This window comes from Drosophila sechellia, chromosome 2R (genome assembly GCF_004382195.2).
Source record: "Drosophila sechellia strain sech25 chromosome 2R, ASM438219v1, whole genome shotgun sequence".
Classification (NCBI taxonomy): Eukaryota; Metazoa; Arthropoda; class Insecta; order Diptera; family Drosophilidae; genus Drosophila; species Drosophila sechellia.
The window spans coordinates 11,559,306-11,576,519 of NC_045950.1; the positions used below are offsets into that span (position 1 = coordinate 11,559,306).

At 40.9% G+C, this 17,214-nt stretch overlaps 5 protein-coding genes across 5 annotated transcripts; all 5 read left to right on the top strand.

Moving 5' to 3' along the window:
• The first annotated feature begins 770 nt into the window (after positions 1 to 770).
• On the top strand, positions 771 to 8,129 carry LOC116800468. Its single transcript, XM_032715629.1, has 2 exons — positions 771 to 2,103; positions 7,640 to 8,129. The coding sequence occupies exons 1-2, from the start codon at positions 794 to 796 to the stop codon at positions 8,127 to 8,129; spliced, it is 1,800 nt and encodes a 599-aa protein (XP_032571520.1). The 5' UTR covers positions 771 to 793.
• LOC116800469 lies at positions 2,393 to 4,053 on the top strand. The gene is made up of 2 exons (XM_032715630.1): positions 2,393 to 3,817; positions 3,873 to 4,053. The coding sequence occupies exons 1-2, from the start codon at positions 2,456 to 2,458 to the stop codon at positions 3,882 to 3,884; spliced, it is 1,374 nt and encodes a 457-aa protein (XP_032571521.1). The 5' UTR covers positions 2,393 to 2,455; the 3' UTR covers positions 3,885 to 4,053.
• A 371-nt stretch (positions 8,130 to 8,500) lies between the features above and the next one.
• On the top strand, positions 8,501 to 10,300 carry LOC116800670. Its single transcript, XM_032716916.1, has one exon. The coding sequence runs from the start codon at positions 8,501 to 8,503 to the stop codon at positions 10,268 to 10,270; it is 1,770 nt and encodes a 589-aa protein (XP_032572807.1). The 3' UTR covers positions 10,271 to 10,300.
• Positions 10,301 to 11,072: 772 nt separating this feature from the next.
• Positions 11,073 to 14,489, top strand: LOC6609291. Its single transcript, XM_032717079.1, is given in 3 exon segments — positions 11,073 to 12,214; positions 12,774 to 13,726; positions 13,729 to 14,489. Coding segments are annotated over 3 exon segments (2,856 nt in total).
• Positions 14,490 to 15,073: 584 nt separating this feature from the next.
• On the top strand, positions 15,074 to 16,793 carry LOC6609292. The gene is given in 4 exon segments (XM_002033946.2): positions 15,074 to 16,353; positions 16,355 to 16,437; positions 16,440 to 16,732; positions 16,734 to 16,793. Coding segments are annotated over 4 exon segments (1,716 nt in total).
• The last annotated feature ends 421 nt before the right edge of the window (positions 16,794 to 17,214 follow it).

Sequence of the window (17,214 nt, forward strand, 5' to 3'; positions counted from 1 at the left end):
GTCATTCACGGCGGAGAGCAAAATGGCAAAAGGCAGGCCGAAGAGATAAAGCCGCGATATCATCAGCCAGCCAAATGATGATGATGAAGCAGAAGAAATTCAGTTTCAGTGTCGCCACAAATCGCCCTCTCCGCCAAAAATCCCTCGTACCTTGTCTGTTGGCCAAAAATGCATGGCGTTCCGACCAGTTTGTGGCGGCTCGGAAGTGCAGCGCCTCATTTGAATAATTGAAATCCACTTGCACTGCAATTAAGAGCATAAAACGAAATGTTTGCGTTTCTACACTTTCCATGCGGGACCCAGTGCGAGTCACAAAATCGAATGCAATGAGCTTGACTTGGCTCAAATTGCCGGAAAATTTCGTTTTAGCAATCGAATTGTCTGTCTTCCCAGAGCTCTTAAAACATGCATCGAAATGGGAATGCACTTGGTGTTCGAGTTTATTTTCGATCTGCAGCGGAAGTTGTTAAAGGCCTTTCCAGTCCATTCAAATGGAGCAATCTCACGCACAAGGCCAAAACATTTTTCACTTTTGGGCTTACCCCCAGGTGGGGACATTCTCAGTTAAATGAATCTTGTGTCCCGCATAAATGTCAGCCAAACACTTCAAAGTGCAGCCGTTAATTGCCATACTTGGTTCGACCTGAACACGGAAATTGCATGATAACCTGGTATACACTTTTAACACGATTTGTAAATGCCATTTAAATGAATTGAGGTTGAAATATTGTGACACATTTGTGAAAGGCAAACAAAAAGTTCTCGTCCTGCGAGGATTGTCAACAGTTTCGTGATGGCTCTTGGATGGACAGTAATTATTCTTGGCTGCATTGGACAGTTAAGCGCACAGATACTTAATTATACTCAGTGCAAAGATGTAGAATTGCTGGAAGGTAGACTACTACGAATACTCTCGAGACTAAATCTAGAGGAAGAGTACAATACCCTGTTGGTCTACGGAAAGGAATGCGTGTTTCATTCGTTACTGAGGAAACTAGAGATACCCGCAGTCACTGTACCATCAGGAAGTACTGGTCATGATTGGAGCTTTAGTACAGCAACACTAGTATTAAGCTGTGGATCTGATGCGGAAAATGAAGAGAACTCGTACACTCTACTGAAGTTGCAGAGGACCAGGCGTCTTATTTATCTAGAGGACAATAGTGAGCCCGAATCTGTTTGTATGAGATACTCGTTGAAGGAGCAGCATAACATAGCCATGGTTAAGTCGGACTTCGATCAATCGGATATCTTCTACTCCTGTCGCCTCTTTCATACGCCCAACTATGTAGAAGGACACTTCTTCAAGGACCAACGTATCTACATTGAGAACTTTCAGAATATGCGTGGTGCTACTATAAGAACGGTGCCAGATATTTTGGTGCCCCGAACCATCGTTTATCGAGACGAAAAGTCTGGTGAGACTAAGATGTTGGGCTACCTGGCACACATGTTAAATACCTATGCCCAGAAACTGAATGCCAAACTGCAGTTCATAGATACAGAGAAGTTGGGGGTCAAAAAGCCCAGCGTCCTAGACATAATGAACTGGGTGAAGGAGGATATTGTGGACATTGGCACGACACTGGCCAGTTCCTTGCAGTTTAAGAATATGGATTCCGTCTGGTATCCCTACCTACTGACCGGTTACTGTCTAATGGTACCAGTTCCTGCCAAGATGCCCTACAATCTGGTGTATTCGATGATAGTGGATCCCCTGGTTCTGAGCATCATCTTTGTCATGTTGTGTCTTTTCTCCGTTCTGATAATCTACACCCAACATTTGTCCTGGAAGAACCTCACCCTGGCCAACATCCTGCTGAACGACAAGAGCCTACGGGGCCTTTTGGGTCAATCGTTTCCTTTTCCGCCGAATCCAAGCAAGCATCTCAAGCTGATCATCTTTGTCCTGTGCTTCGCCAGCGTTATGATCACCACCATGTATGAGGCCTACTTGCAGTCGTATTTCACTCAGCCTCCATCAGAGCCATATATTCGATCCTTTCAAGATATTGGAAACTCTTCGCTTAAAATGGCAATTAGTATGATGGAAGTGAATGTCCTCACCTCCCTGAACAACTCACATTTTCGGGAAATAAGTGAAGATCTGTGGTAGGATGAACACTCATAAGGCCCACTGTACCATGTAATAGCATAGTTTTAGGTATGAAGCCCATAGTGGCAGATCATATCCCCGTTAGGAATAAGAATATTATTGTGATCTCGCTCTTACTTATAAGCTAGCATTAAGAGATAAGAATGTATACATAGCTCACTGAAAAACGCATACACACTTGAGAGAGCATAGAAAAAAGAGGAATAGGCGAGACGCGTCATTGGGTGGCGTGCGCTTGATGAGTAAAGTTGAATAAAGGAATTGTGAGATTATTTAAAAGATATAGTACGTATATTCATTTTTCGGCGTCCACAACATCAGAAGTGGTCATTACCCACTATGCCTGACATTATATGGAGTGAATTCTCAGTGACCCAACTAAAGAAGTGGTTGGAAGCTCTGGGACGCCAGACTTCCGGCACAAAAGCGGAATTAATAGTGCGTCTGCAGGCCATTTCCCCAGAAACGCGTGGCGATTCACCGCCAAATAACGGATCAGCAACAGAAGAGGTGGAGGAATTGGATGGAGCTGCAGCCTGGCCAAAGCAGAAGGAGCCACAGGGTGGAGACACGCGCGCGATCCCGTTCGACGAGCAGTCATTGCTGTCAGAATCTTTGGAGAACCTCGACCTGGATCAGCTATCGTTGGTGGATACAGAGAGAGCCACTCTAAAAAAGCTTCGGGACGAGATAGAGGCAAACATGGCTGTGCTGCAGAGGATCCAAGCGGATATCGACGACGCAAACAAGAGCAAGTCTGCTCAAGCTCGCCAGATCAATGACGTCATCGAGAACAACAGCAACGGAGACCGCGACAATGTTAACATATGCGCTAACAGCACCGACGCCAATGTTTACAGCATCGACGCCAAGGTTAACAGCACCAAGGTGACTATCGCCGCCGACAACATCGATATGGGACATACCAGTGTTGGAAAAGAAACCGCTGGTAGTGTTGTTCAGCACCAGAGTCGAATTGTAAACAAGCTTCTGGAATCTCCTGCAACATCCCTTGCCTTGGCTAAAGAGGTAACGATGGAGTTTGACGGCAGCTTATGTGCGCGCAACTGGGTCACGCAGTTTCAGAACATCGGAAAAATTTACAATTTGGACGACGGATGCATGCACATGCTGCTAATTGCCAAACTAAAAGGAGACGCACAGCGCTGGCTGCACGCAAGCGCCACACGCATCCTAGAATCTACCGACCAGCTGTGCGAACAGTTAATCTTGACATTCGAGGTCAAGATGTCAAAAGGGGAACTGAGGAATGCATTTCAAAAACGCGAATGGCATCCGGATGAGAAATTTGCTGTTTACTTCGAGGACAAGGTGATGCTGGCCAACGACATCAACATCGATCTAGAGGAGCTTCTGGAAAACATCATTGAGGGAATCCCAGCACCAGCGTTGCGCAACCAGGCGCGCATACAGTGTTTCTCCGAGCCGATGCAAATTCTACGGGCTTTCTCGGAAGTCCGCCTGCCGAAGCACAAAACAGGGAGCGGTTCAGCAAAGCGCCTTGCTGGAGGAGGTGCAACCAATAAGGACTTACGATGTGCCAATTGCAACTCCAAAGGGCACTTCGCCAGGGAGTGTCTCAAGCCAAAGAGGGAGCCCGGATCCTGCTATGCCTGTGGGGCATTTGGACACTTCGTCGGACAATGCGCGGAGCGCAAGAGCGCCAATATCAACAATTATGTAAGACTTGTCAAGATTTTTTTTCAGAATAGCTATAAAATCCCATTAATTACAGAATGCCTCATAGACACAGGGAGTCCAATATCATTTACAAAATTAAGCAATGTATCCAAGGAAATTAATTTAGAATCCGCTGCAGAAACCTATTTCGGGCTGAATAAAAGCCAACTGACAATACATGGAAAAATCTTATGTTACATTATAAAAGAAAAAATTAAATGTTATTTTTATTTGTACGTGGTCCCAGACGAGTCTATGAGTCATAATGTAGTTCTTGGGCGAAATTTCATGGAAGCGTGCCAGTTGAAACTGGATCCAGACGCCTTGGGAAGGATAACGGTCAACCCAGTCGATAGAAAAAAATATAGAAAAGCAAACAGTAAAACAGTCAGTTATATTGTTAGTGAAACAGTTAGTGAAACAGTTAGTGAAACAGTTAGCGAGACAGTTAACGAAGAGGTTGATGAAACAGTTAGTCAAATAGATAATGAAACAGTTAATAAGACAGTTAATAAAACAGCCAACGAAGCGAGTAGTATAGTTAGTCAAACTGTTAACGAGGCAGGTAGCAAAACGATCATCGAAACAGTTATGCCTTTAGCCAACTTCACGACGGATTCCGGACTTTATGCTGCGGTTGTGCCCAGTTATGAAGAAGCTGTTAGAGAAATTTGTAGCATTGATCACTTAGAGGATGAGCAAATGAACTTCATGTGCGGCGAAAACTATAACCAAGCCTTAAACAGTCAGTTAAAGGAGATTATTAAACGCAACTACCTGAGCATTAATAAGCCTACCGAGCCTTTAGTCAAATGCGAAATAAAACTTTGTTTAGAAACGTCAAAACCATTTAGCTGCGCCCCAAGAAGACTTGCCTACTCAGAAAAAGAAAAATTACAAAAACTATTAGATGACTATTTAAAAGAGGGAATTATTCAACCTAGTAAATCAGAGTATGCTTCACCAATTGTTTTAGTCAAAAAGAAAACAGGAGACATAAGGCTATGTATAGACTTTAGAAAACTGAACAAAGTGTTAATTAAAGACAATTATCCGATACCGCTTATCGATGACCTCTTAGACAAGCTAGTCAACAAAAAAGTTTTTTCGAAGCTTGATTTAAAAAACGGTTATTTTCATGTATTCGTTAATAAGGAATCAGTTAAATACACCTCATTTGTTACACCGTTAGGGCAATTCGAATTTCTCAGAATGCCAATGGGCCTAAAAACTGCATCGGCGGTGTTCCAAAGGTTTGTAAACGAAATTTTCGAGGATCTTATAAGGGATAACAAAGTAATTGTATACATGGACGACATCATGATTGCCAGCAAGAACTCGGAGGAGCATTTAGAAACCTTAAAGGAAGTGTTCATCAGATTAGCTCAAAATAAATTGGAATTACGAATGGATAAATGTGAGTTCTTTCAGACAAATATTAAATATTTAGGATTCATTATAAATGGTGAAGGCATTAAGGCTGATGACAAAGGAATAGAGGCCATACAGCATTTTCCAGTTCCAGACAAAATACAAGCCGTTCAAAGTTTTCTGGGCTTATGTTCATACTTCCGTAGATTTATAAAAGATTTTTCAACATTAGCGAAACCTTTATATGACCTTTTGAGAAAAAATGAAAAATTCAAATTTGGAGAAAAGGAAATGAGCTGTTTCTCAACTCTTAAGGAAAAGCTGGTGCAGGCACCGGTCTTAGCAATTTATAATTTCAAAGACGAAATAGAACTGCACTGTGATGCAAGCGCTCTTGGTTTCGGTGCGGTGTTATGTCAAAAAAAAGAGGATGGAAAATTACACCCAATATTTTATTTTTCAAAGCGAACAACAGTCGCTGAGGCAAAATATCACAGTTTCGAATTGGAAACAATGGCAATTATTCACGCACTGCGAAGATTTAGAATATATTTGTACGGAAAACGCTTTAAAATTATAACTGATTGTAATTCTCTTACTTTGACGCTTAACAAGATTGAACTTAATCCGCGAATAGCTAGATGGGCGTTAGAGCTCCAGAACTACGATTATGAGCTCATACATAGAGAAGGTAAAAGGATGCAGCATGTTGATGCTCTTAGTAGGTGCACGAATATTTTGATAGTGGAATCAAATACGTTTGAAGACAATTTAGTAATCTGCCAAGGCAAGGATCAAAAAGTTCAAGAAATCAAGAAACTACTGGAAAAAAATGAACATAAGTTGTTCGAAATGAGAAACGGAATAATTTATAGAAAGTGTAACGACGGCAGACTTTTATTTTATGTTCCCACAGACATGGAAGATCATATTCTATATAAATATCACAATGAGATCGGACACATAGGTAGAGACAAAATGTTAGATGTTATTTCTAAATCTTATTGGTTTCCCAATGCCAAAGACAAATGTTTGAGCCATATAGAAAATTGTTTAAAATGTGTTGCGTTCTCCCCTAAGACAGGCAAGGAAGGATTTCTACACTGCATTCCGAAGGGCAGCAAACCGTTTGAACTAATACATATCGATCATTACGGCCCAGTCGACTCAGGCAGATCCAAAAAACATATTTTTGTTGTCATCGATGGTTTCACGAAGTTCGTACGTTTATACGCCACAAAAACCACTAATACAAAGGAAGTCATTACAGCCCTGAAGGACTATTTTAGAGCATACAGCAAGCCTAAATGCATCATTTCAGATAGGGGAAGTTGTTTTACATCCAAGGAATTTGATGACTTTATCTTAGAGTTCGATGTTAAGCATATGAAGATTGCGACTGGTTCACCCCAAGCAAACGGACAGGTTGAAAGAGTCAATAGAAGCCTAGGTCCAATGATAGCGAAACTGGTACAGCCAGAGAAAGGCATATATTGGGATACAGTAATAGATAAAGTTGAGCACGTCTTAAATAATACACAGCACCGCAGCATCAAGCAAACTCCAAGCAGAGTTCTTTTTGGGTTAGAGCAAAGAGGAAAAATAGTAGACGAATTAAGAGAAAAACTAGAGGAATTAGAAAATACTGAAGAAGATAGGGATTTGGCAAAAATTAGAAGCGAAGTTGAGAATAATCAAAAAAAGGCTCAAGCGTATAATAAAACACATTATGACAAGACCGCAAGACAGCCATCAGAATACAAAAAAGGAGATTATGTGATGGTAAAAAATTTCGACAGTACAGCAGGCATCTCTAGAAAATTGATTCCAAAGTGTAAAGGCCCATATGTGATATCTAAAGTATTAAGAAACGACAGATTCTTGTTAAAAGACGTAGAAGGTTTTCAGATATCTCGTAACCCATACCAAGGTGTCTGGAGCATCCAAAATATTAAGCATTGGATAGGCAACAAGAAAAATAAACGAAGACACAATTAAACAATAATAACAATATAATAACAGATTAATATAGTATGTAAATATGTATAAATAAGGTAAAAGAATTCATCATACAACTAAGCAATCAATGTAAACCATGATCAGGGGATCAGCTAGTCAGGACGGCCGAGTTGTGGTAGGATGAACACTCATAAGGCCCACTGTACCATGTAATAGCATAGTTTTAGGTATGAAGCCCATAGTGGCAGATCATATCCCCGTTAGGAATAAGAATATTATTGTGATCTCGCTCTTACTTATAAGCTAGCATTAAGAGATAAGAATGTATACATAGCTCACTGAAAAACGCATACACACTTGAGAGAGCATAGAAAAAAGAGGAATAGGCGAGACGCGTCATTGGGTGGCGTGCGCTTGATGAGTAAAGTTGAATAAAGGAATTGTGAGATTATTTAAAAGATATAGTACGTATATTCATTTTTCGGCGTCCACAGATCATCTGCTGATCTTCGACGACCTTTCCGAATATCTAGTCCTGCGCGACTCCTTCAACACAAGTTTTATATTTCCGGTATCTGTGGATAGATGGAATGGCTACGAAGAGCAACAAAAGCTATTCGCTGAGCCCGCTTTTTACCTGGCCACCAATCTCTGTTTTAATCAGTTTATGTTGTTCAGTCCCCCGTTGCGACGCTACTTGCCCCATCGGCACCTTTTCGATGACCACATGATGCGGCAGCATGAGTTTGGCCTGGTGACTTTTTGGAAGAGTCAAAGCTTCATCGAAATGGTCAGACTTGGCCTGGCATCCATGGAGGACCTTACTAAGAAGACAAATGTTGGGGTGAGCCTCTTGCTCGACGATATCTCATGGATACTTAAGCTTTATTGTGGAGCTATGTTTATAAGTAGTATTTGCTTTATACTGGAGATATTGCGTTGCGTGAAGAGATGCAAACGGTTATGGAGGTGCAGATGGTAAAAATCCAAAATATTGAATAAATTGCTTTAAATGTTTTACAAAAATAATCAAACGTGTAAAAGTTTTGGACAACCTGGCCGACACAACTTTCCATTTCGATATAGAACAACAGCTTTAATTTACAACAGAAAACTGGAAGACAAATTACACTACCACCTGTCACGCCTGTAGATTTTTACACGATATGGTTTGAAACTGCTGGCCCTTCCAACTAACATTTTTATAAACAGTTTTTACAAGGCTAACATCACGGGAAATTGTTGGGACAAGTTTCAAATATGTAAGGCACCAATATGAAAACCAATTATATGAATGATAAATGAAACAAAAGGGAGCACAACTCAAGTATTAAAACAGTTTATTTGAAAGCAATGACATGGTTGGTCATATTACTCTGCTTCCTGGGATATATTGCAGTCCACATAGCGGATATTTCCGTTCAAAACCAGAGCCTCATGGATAACGAGTTACTTCACCTTCTTCTAAAACTGCGAAAGGAGGAGTTTTACGATACATTGCTTGTCTATGGAAAGGATTGTGAATTTCATTCCCTGATTAGAAATGTAGATGTTGGCGTAGTGCTGGTGTCGGATAGCATGAATTTTGATTGGAATTTCAGCAGCCTTACTCTGATACTCAGTTGTGGACCTGACATAGAAAATGGAGGACTTTATAGTACTTCCTTAAAGCTGCAACGGAACAGGAGACTAGTTTTATTAAAAGAAGATTTTCAACCAAGTAATATTTGTAATATATACGCACAAAAGGAGCAGTATAACATAGCCTTGGTGAGAGAAAGTCTTCCCAAGTCAAATGTCATATACACTTGTCGCTATTTTCAAGATCCTAACGTGGACCAAGTAAATTTATCAGAGACGAAGCCAATCTTTATAGAACAATTCCAAAATATGAAGGGAAAAGCTATAAGAATTGTGCCAGATCTACTACCACCTCGAGTCATGCTGTATCAGGATGCAAATGACGGTGAACTTAAGCTGATTGGCTATGTGGCAAACTTAATCACTAACTTTGCACAAAAAGTGAATGCCACCTTGCAGCTAGACTTTTTGAAGCCTTCTGCGAGCATTAGAGAGATATCAAGAATGGCTAAGGACGATGAGCTTGATATGGGCATTACCATAGAGGCCTCATTATATACAGCAAATCTTGAGACGGCGAGCTATCCTTACCTTTTGACATCTTACTGCCTTATGGTTCAGGTTCCAGAAAAGTTTCCATACAATCTAGTCTATGCCCTGATTGTGGATCCGCTCGTCCTGGGAATAATCTTTGTGCTGTTCCTCCTGCTATCTGTCCTGCTAATATATAGCCAGAAAATGTCATGGCAGGACCTGAGCTTGGCCAACATATTACTTAATGATAAGAGCCTGCGAGGTCTCCTGGGCCAATCCTTTCCCTTTCCTCTGAATGCTAGCAAAAAACTGAGGCTGATATTTACCATTCTATGCTTTGCAAGCATTATGCTTACTACGATGTACGAAGCCTATCTGCAATCTTTTTTCACGGATCCCCCATCTGAACCGCACATTCGCTCCTTTAAGGACATTGGTAAGCTTCGTCATAAGACTATCATCACCGAAATTGAGGCAAACGTGCTGATTAGGACTAACAATACACAATTTCTGGAAATTCCAAAGAAACACCTATGTATCTATGAGGATTGGAGAGATTGGCTTGCGATGCGTGATAACTTCAACCTTACCTATAACTATTTGGTCACTGAAGACCGTTGGAGCTCCTATGCAGAACAGCAGAAGCTCTTCAAGAAGCCATTGTTCTACTACTCGAATGATCTCTGCTTCTCGCGCTTGATCTTCTTGTCAATTCCCCTACGTAGGCACCTTCCCTATAGACATCTCTTCGATGAGCACATGATGCGACAGCAGGAGTTCGGATTGGTGAATTACTGGAAGAGCCACAGCTTCTTCGATATGGTTAGACTTGGTCTAACGCCTCTCAAGGACCTTAGTCAGCCAAAGATGTACAATCCAAGCCTTCTAATGGAGGACATCTCTTGGATAATGAAACTATATCTCGTCGCCATATCGCTTAGTGTTTTCTGCTTTACGTCGGAAATAGGATGGGTAAAATGGAAACACTGGCGGCTTTCGAGAAAATAAACAAGCCGTACTAACTATCTCTTAGCCTCATAAAAGAAGTGGACTGATTTATATGATCCTTGTCCATACCGCCTACACACCATAATATACCAGTATGAAAGTTTTTATTTGTAGATCACACGCAACCCGCACTCGTTTTGAACTACCTAGAATACTAACACAATTTAAACACAAAAATTGCGTGACCGATTGAAAGGATGTAGCCTGGCTGAAATACAAAATTGGCAATACATACGAGGATTCCAACAGTCACAATTAGACCATGGATTGGTTGATTATCCTACTTTTTTGCACTGGGAGTGCTTTGGCAAAGCTTTCGGCTGTAGTCGGTAATAGTAATCGAGATCTTGAGGATACAATATTGAGCCTTCTTCAGAGACTGCAATTGGAAAAATTCTTCGACACCCTCTTAGTTTATGGAGATAATTGCACGTTTTCTGCTCTATCCGCAAGATTTCCAGTCTCTTCCGTTCTGGTTTCACCGGGAAGCTCTAACTTCGATTGGAATTACAGCAGTTTAACACTTATTCTAAGTTGTGGCCTTGAAGTCGAGAGGGAGGAGAACTATCGTACACTGATAAAGCTACAAACAAACAGGCGGCTAATTTTCCTACATGAGGATAACAAACCAGAATCTGTATGCGGGTACTACTCAAAAAAGGAGCAATATAATATAGCCATGGTGAGAGAAAACTTCCCGCAATCGGGTTTAATATACTCCTGTCGATTATTTCATGACCAAAAATATGAAGAAGTTAATATCCATGATGGCAAAGCCATATTCATAGACCAATTTCGAAACATGCAGCGAGCACCGATCAGAACGATCACCGACAACTTAGCACCACGATCCATGGCAACTATAGACCCGATAACTGGCGAGAAGAAATGGATTGGCTTCGTGGCCAATTTGCTGAACAACTTCATTGAAAAGGTAAACGCAACCTTGGCCATGCAATCCCAATTGGCCGAGGTGGAGGGTAAAATTTTCTTTGTGAATATCTCGAAGTGGACTGCAAACGATCTGCTGGATATCGGGATGAGCGTGGACACAACGTGGGAAATGAGAAACTTCGATACGTTCACGTATCCCTATTTGATGTGCTCTTATTGCTTCATGGTGCCACTTCCGGATAAGATTCCCTACAACGAGGTGTACGGGGTGATCATAGATCCCGGTGTCCTGGCCCTGCTCTTTCTTATATTCTGCACCTTCTCGACTCTGCTGATCTACATCCAGAAGAGGTCCTTAAGTCTGACCAGTGTTCTGATGAACGATATGTGCTTGAGGGGCTTCCTGTGTCAGACATTTCCGTTTCCACGTCAATGCAGCAGAAAACTGAAGTTAATGTGCTTGCTTCTATGCTTTGCTAGTCTAATGACCACCACAATGTATGGAGCATATTTAAAAGCCTTCTTGTACAGTCCACCACCACAGCCGATGATGCGTACATTTAGCGATTTGGAACGATCCAGGTACAAGATTGCCATGAACTGGGCCGAGATGGATATGCTGAGATTCGAGAACAATCGAATCCTTCCGCACGTGAGCAACGAGCGGGTCGAAATCATCAAGGACTACCATGAATTTGTTAAGTTGCGGGAGTCCTTCAATAGCAACTATGTCTTTCCGGTAACCAGTGTGCGCTGGGGCACTTACGATGAGCAACAAAAGCTCTTATTTAATCCCGTATTCTATTACTCCGAGAATATCTACCTTAGTCGCGACAACATTCTTAGCTTTCCGATCAGACGTCACCTGCCGTATCGCAATCTCTTCGAGGAACACATCCTGCGGCAGAAGGAGTTTGGGTTGCTGAATCACTGGATCGATCACAGCTTCTTGGATATGTTGAGGTTAGAACTGACACCACATACGGACATGAACGAACCTTCAGTGGAACTGGCTATCGACGTGGATGATCTCTACTGGATTCTGGGCTTGTACTCCTTGGCACTGGGCATCTGTTGCTGTTGCTTTGCACTGGAGATTCTGGGATCTTCAAGTCGCTGGAATCGCTATAAAATATATATTTCAAAAATCTTTAGAAATTAAATCTTTATCTCGCTTACTTTTATTAAACCTTTAATGCTAACGATTATAATCTAAAGAGAATTAAAGATATTATTAATTAATAGGTATCAATTTCTTTACTCGTTGTAAAAAATATGTGACACCCGTGGGAGTTGGGGAATAAACTGGGCGTTGTTCAAAACCATTAGCAAAAGAGAAACATTTAGTTTCTGAAGTCTATGACTTTTTTAATACAACCGGTAATTTTCCAATCACGAGTTGTAAACTGCCCCAGTAGCATGTTAACACAATATGAAAAACATGAAAAGTGCATACCTGTTCAACTTTTAATCTATATTTACAGAACAAAATGCCAGGGAAGCACAGGACTTGCCACAGTTAAACAGAAACCATGGCGTGGCTTATTATCCTTCTTCTTTGCGCTGGGAATTCAAGTGCACGATATCTGGATTATATTCATAAAAGTAGCCCACAGTTAAAGGATAAAGTCTTTGATCTACTCGTGAGATTACAATTGGAGGAGTTCTATGATACACTGCTTCTCTATGGAGTGGATTGTGTTTTTCATTCATCATTTCGGCGCTTGAATGTATCCACAGTGCTCGTGTCCTCGGGCAGCTCCAACTTTGATTGGAACTTCAGCAGCCTAACCATGATACTAAGCTGTAGTCCTGAAGATGAAAAAGAAACGAACTACAACACGCTCGCAAAATTGCAAAGAAACAGGAGGTTAGTTTATCTACGAGGCGATATTCAACCGCATTCGGTGTGCGAAAGATATTTACAGAAGGAACAATACAACATAGCTACGATAACAGAAGACTTTGATAAGTCAAAAACTGTCTATGCGTGTCGCCACTTTAAAGATCCCAACATCGAGGAAATCAGTTTACTGGATAGTAAGCCAGTTTTTATAGAACAGTTCCGGAATATGTACGGAAAATCCATTCGAGCAGTGGCAGATCTCTTATCTCCGCGTTCGATGCTTTATATGGATCCAAAGACCGGTGATATGAAAACAACTGGCTATGTGGCCAATTTGGTTAACACTTTCGCTGAGAGAGTAAATGCGACCTTGGAACTAGAAGTCTTAACCAACAAATTGATAGTAAAGGAAATTTTAGTTTTGGTGGAAAACGAACAGCTGGACATCGGGATCACCCTAGAATCCTCATTTCGAATGACATTCATAGAAACTTCCAGTTATCCGTACATTCTGACATCGTACTGCCTTATGGTTCAGGTTCCAGCAAAGTTGCCGTACAATTTGGTATATGCTATGATAATAGATCCGATCGTCCTGGGAATAATCTTTATGTTGTTCCTCCTGCTATCTGTCCTGCTAATATATAGCCAGAAAATGTCATGGCAGGACCTGAGCTTGGCCAACATATTACTTAATGATAAGAGCCTGCGAGGTCTCCTGGCCAATCCTTTCCCTTTCCTCTGAATGCTAGCAAAAAACTGAGGCTGATATTTACCATTCTATGCTTTGCAAGCATTATGCTAACTACGATGTACGAAGCCTACTTGCAATCCTTTTTTATGAACCCGCCATCAGAACCAGAAATCTGCTCATTCCAAGATGTTGGTAGCTATAACCGAAGAATTGCAATGCCTGCACTGGAGATTAATGGTTTAATCAAGACCAATAATTCACATTTCCGAGAAATTCACGTGGATGATTTAGAAATTTTCGATAATTTGCCGGAGTGCTATGAGCAGCGCGATGCCTTCAACCTGAGCTACAACTATGTGGTAACTGGAGACCGCTGGAGAACCTACGCGGAGCAGCAGACGCTCTTCAAGGAGCCAGTCTTCTACTTTGCCAGGGACTTGTGCTTCTCCAGACTGATCTTCTTGTCGGTTCCCCTGCGCAGACACCTGCCATATCGTCATCTCTTTCATGAGCACATGATGCAGCAGCACGAATTCGGTTTTGTGAACTATTGGATGAGCCACAGCTTCTTCGATATGGTGAGACTTGGTCTAACGTCTCTCAAGGATCTAAGTAGGCCATTAGCATACACTCCAAGCCTATTAATGGATGACATCTCGTGGATAATGAAAATCTATTTGGCTGCCATTGTACTTTGCGTTTTCTGCTTCTTGTTGGAAATAGGAGTGGACAAGTGGAAACGCTGGAAGAAATTCCGAAATTTACAAATTCTAAACACCTGTTAAACTTATTTCATTTCCTCAATAAATTTTGTGACTCGAAAGAGTTTCTTAATTAAGCTGACCAATCGGACTCAAAGTAAAAACATTATTTTAATTGGCACAAAAAAATACTTTATTACAAAAAAATGGGACAAAGAAATTTTTATTAATGAAGAAGGTGAAAAAAAAAACTGCGAATAGATAAGAGAATAAAAGTTTCATATTAGTAACTTAAAGTTAGTAAATGCTTTCATTTTAGGATTGGAAATAGGCACAAAGATCGTTCATCATAACATAACAATAAATTTTGTTTAATCAAAAGAAATGTTTTTGAAAATATATCAAATCAGACTGGAGTCAACTGCTAGGCCGGTAAAGTAAATTAAGACATTTAAACTATTCTATTTGCTCACACACGAAATATAGTTGTTTCCAGCCACCCACTAATTACGTAGACTTTGGGGTGTGCTCTGAACTTTTAGTCATGTCAACACAAAACGTGAGACACGAGAATTGCATGACCCGCCAACACTTTTGGGCCAATTCAAAGGCGTGTTGGGTACAAAATGTGATGAATGCACAAGAATTCCATTAGTCACATTAGCACCATGGTTTGGCTTATAATCATTCTTCTCTTCCTTGGAATTTCCAGGGCTCAAATTTTGGATGTCACCAATAACAGTTATCTAGACTTTGACTACAGATTGTTTGACCTTCTTCAAAGATTGCAATTCGAGAAGTCCTACGACACCCTTTTAATTTACGAAGAGGATTGTGCCATTTCTTCTCTATTTGAAAGATTGCAAGTTCCTGCAGTGCTGGTGTCCTCGGGCAGCACCAACTTTGATTGGAATTTCAGCAGCCTAACACTAATACTCAGTTGTAATTTCCAGGACGAGAGGGAAGAAAATTATCGAACACTGATGAAGCTGCAAACTAGCAGGCGCCTAATCCGTCTGAAAGGACATATAAAACCCGAGTCTGTGTGTGATTTCTATTCTAAAAAGGAGCAACATAATGTAGCCATGGTGAAGGAAAACTTCTATCAGCTTGAAGTGGTATACTCATGTCGCTTATTTCAAGATCAAAACTATGAAAAACTGTATCTCTTCGATGGCAAGTCGATTTACAAAGATCAATTTCGAAATATGCATGGAGCCCCACTATCTGATAAGGAGCCACCCCGAACCATACCATATATTGATAGTAAGACCGGCGAAGAAAAGTTTAAGGGCTATGTGGGCATGTTGATAAGCCAATTCGTTAAGAAGGTTAACGCCACTATGAAAATACGGGAGGATTTGATCAAGGACGACGAGGAAGTATCTTTTGTGGACATTACGAATTTTACCTCGAATGACATTCTGGACATTGGTATATGCGAGGCTAGGACACTTGAAATGTCCAACTACGACGCCATCTCGTATCCGTACCTAATGAGTTCGTACTGTTTCATGGCTCCACTGCCGGATTCGTTGCCATTTAGTGACGTCTACATGGCGATTGTGGCAACAAGTATCCTGATAATGTTCTTAATAATGTTCTGCTTATGCTCCGTGCTAATTATCTACATACAGAAAAGGTCCTATCGTAGTCTGAGCATCCGTCGTGTCCTGATAAACGACATCTGTTTGAGGGGATTTTTGGCTCAGCCTTTTCCTTTTCCCCGCCAGTCCAACAGAAAACTTAAACTGATATTCATGCTAGTCTGCTTTTCCAGTTTAATCTCCACCACAATGTATACGGCATACCTACAGGCCTTCTTATGGGGTCCTCCCATCGAACCGCGTCTGACCTCATTTGATGATGTAAAAAAGTCTAGGTACACGATGGCCATTAACATCTACGAAACAGAGTTTCTGGAGGCCCTGAACGTGAGCCTGGAGGACGGGGACGGCTTTGCAGTGGTTCACCATCAACGAGGAACAGAAACTCTTTAAGTACAAAATCTTCTACTACTGTGATGCCTTCTGTCTCAGTTTGATATATTAAGTATTCCTATGAGACGGCACTTGCCCTATCGCGATATCTTCGAAGAGCACATGCAGCGCCAGAAGGAGTTTGGGTTAACTAAGTACTGGATCGATCAGAGCTATAGGGATATGATAAAAGCAAATCTCACAACATTCAAAGATTTCAGTCCGCCCCTCGAGAACGATTACATAGAAGTACACAATCTCTACTGGGTTTTCACCATGTATTTCGTTGGAATGGGCATGGGTTTATGTTTTTTTATCTTTGAGATTCTAAGACCTCTGAGATACTGGACAAAACTGCAAAATCAAATGCGAATATTGCTATGCATTCTTAAAAAATTTAGCTAAGTAAGCTGTAATACATTAATCTTATCAAATTCAAATGTACTCTGGCACAGATGTCGTAAATTTGGTACATTACGTCATAAATTGTTCAGCACCCAAAAATATTTTCTTAAATACGAAAACCAATTTATAATAATTATTTCACTCAATAAATGTATATGGCACCACTGAAAATATTTCTTTTATAAACCACCTAAAAACAGAAAGGATAATGGGGTTTTCGGCTTTTAACCATTATCTGTACACAATTGATTCCTCATTTAATTGGGATCAGTGGCGCCTCCATATTTAACCATGCCAATATTTGTACGGTCGGATTGTGATTTCATAGATCTTATCAAAGAAAGTAGAATAGCCTTGTATTCTTATACTAAAGGAGAAAAAAAGTCAGAGGCGTTGATAAAAATTGAGACATTAAAATACTATTC

What these genes read in the sequence shown, in the direction of transcription:
- LOC116800468 (XM_032715629.1), top strand. Translation starts at nt 794, where the DNA reads ATGGCTCTTGGATGGACAGTAATTATTCTTGGCTGCATTGGACAGTTA. An exon ending in CATTTTCGGGAAATAAGTGA is followed by an intron (nt 2,104 to 7,639) that starts AGATCTGTGGTA and finishes TTCGGCGTCCAC; the next exon opens with AGATCATCTGCTGATCTTCG.
- LOC116800469 (XM_032715630.1), top strand. Translation starts at nt 2,456, where the DNA reads ATGCCTGACATTATATGGAGTGAATTCTCAGTGACCCAACTAAAGAAG.
- LOC116800670 (XM_032716916.1), top strand. Translation starts at nt 8,501, where the DNA reads ATGACATGGTTGGTCATATTACTCTGCTTCCTGGGATATATTGCAGTC.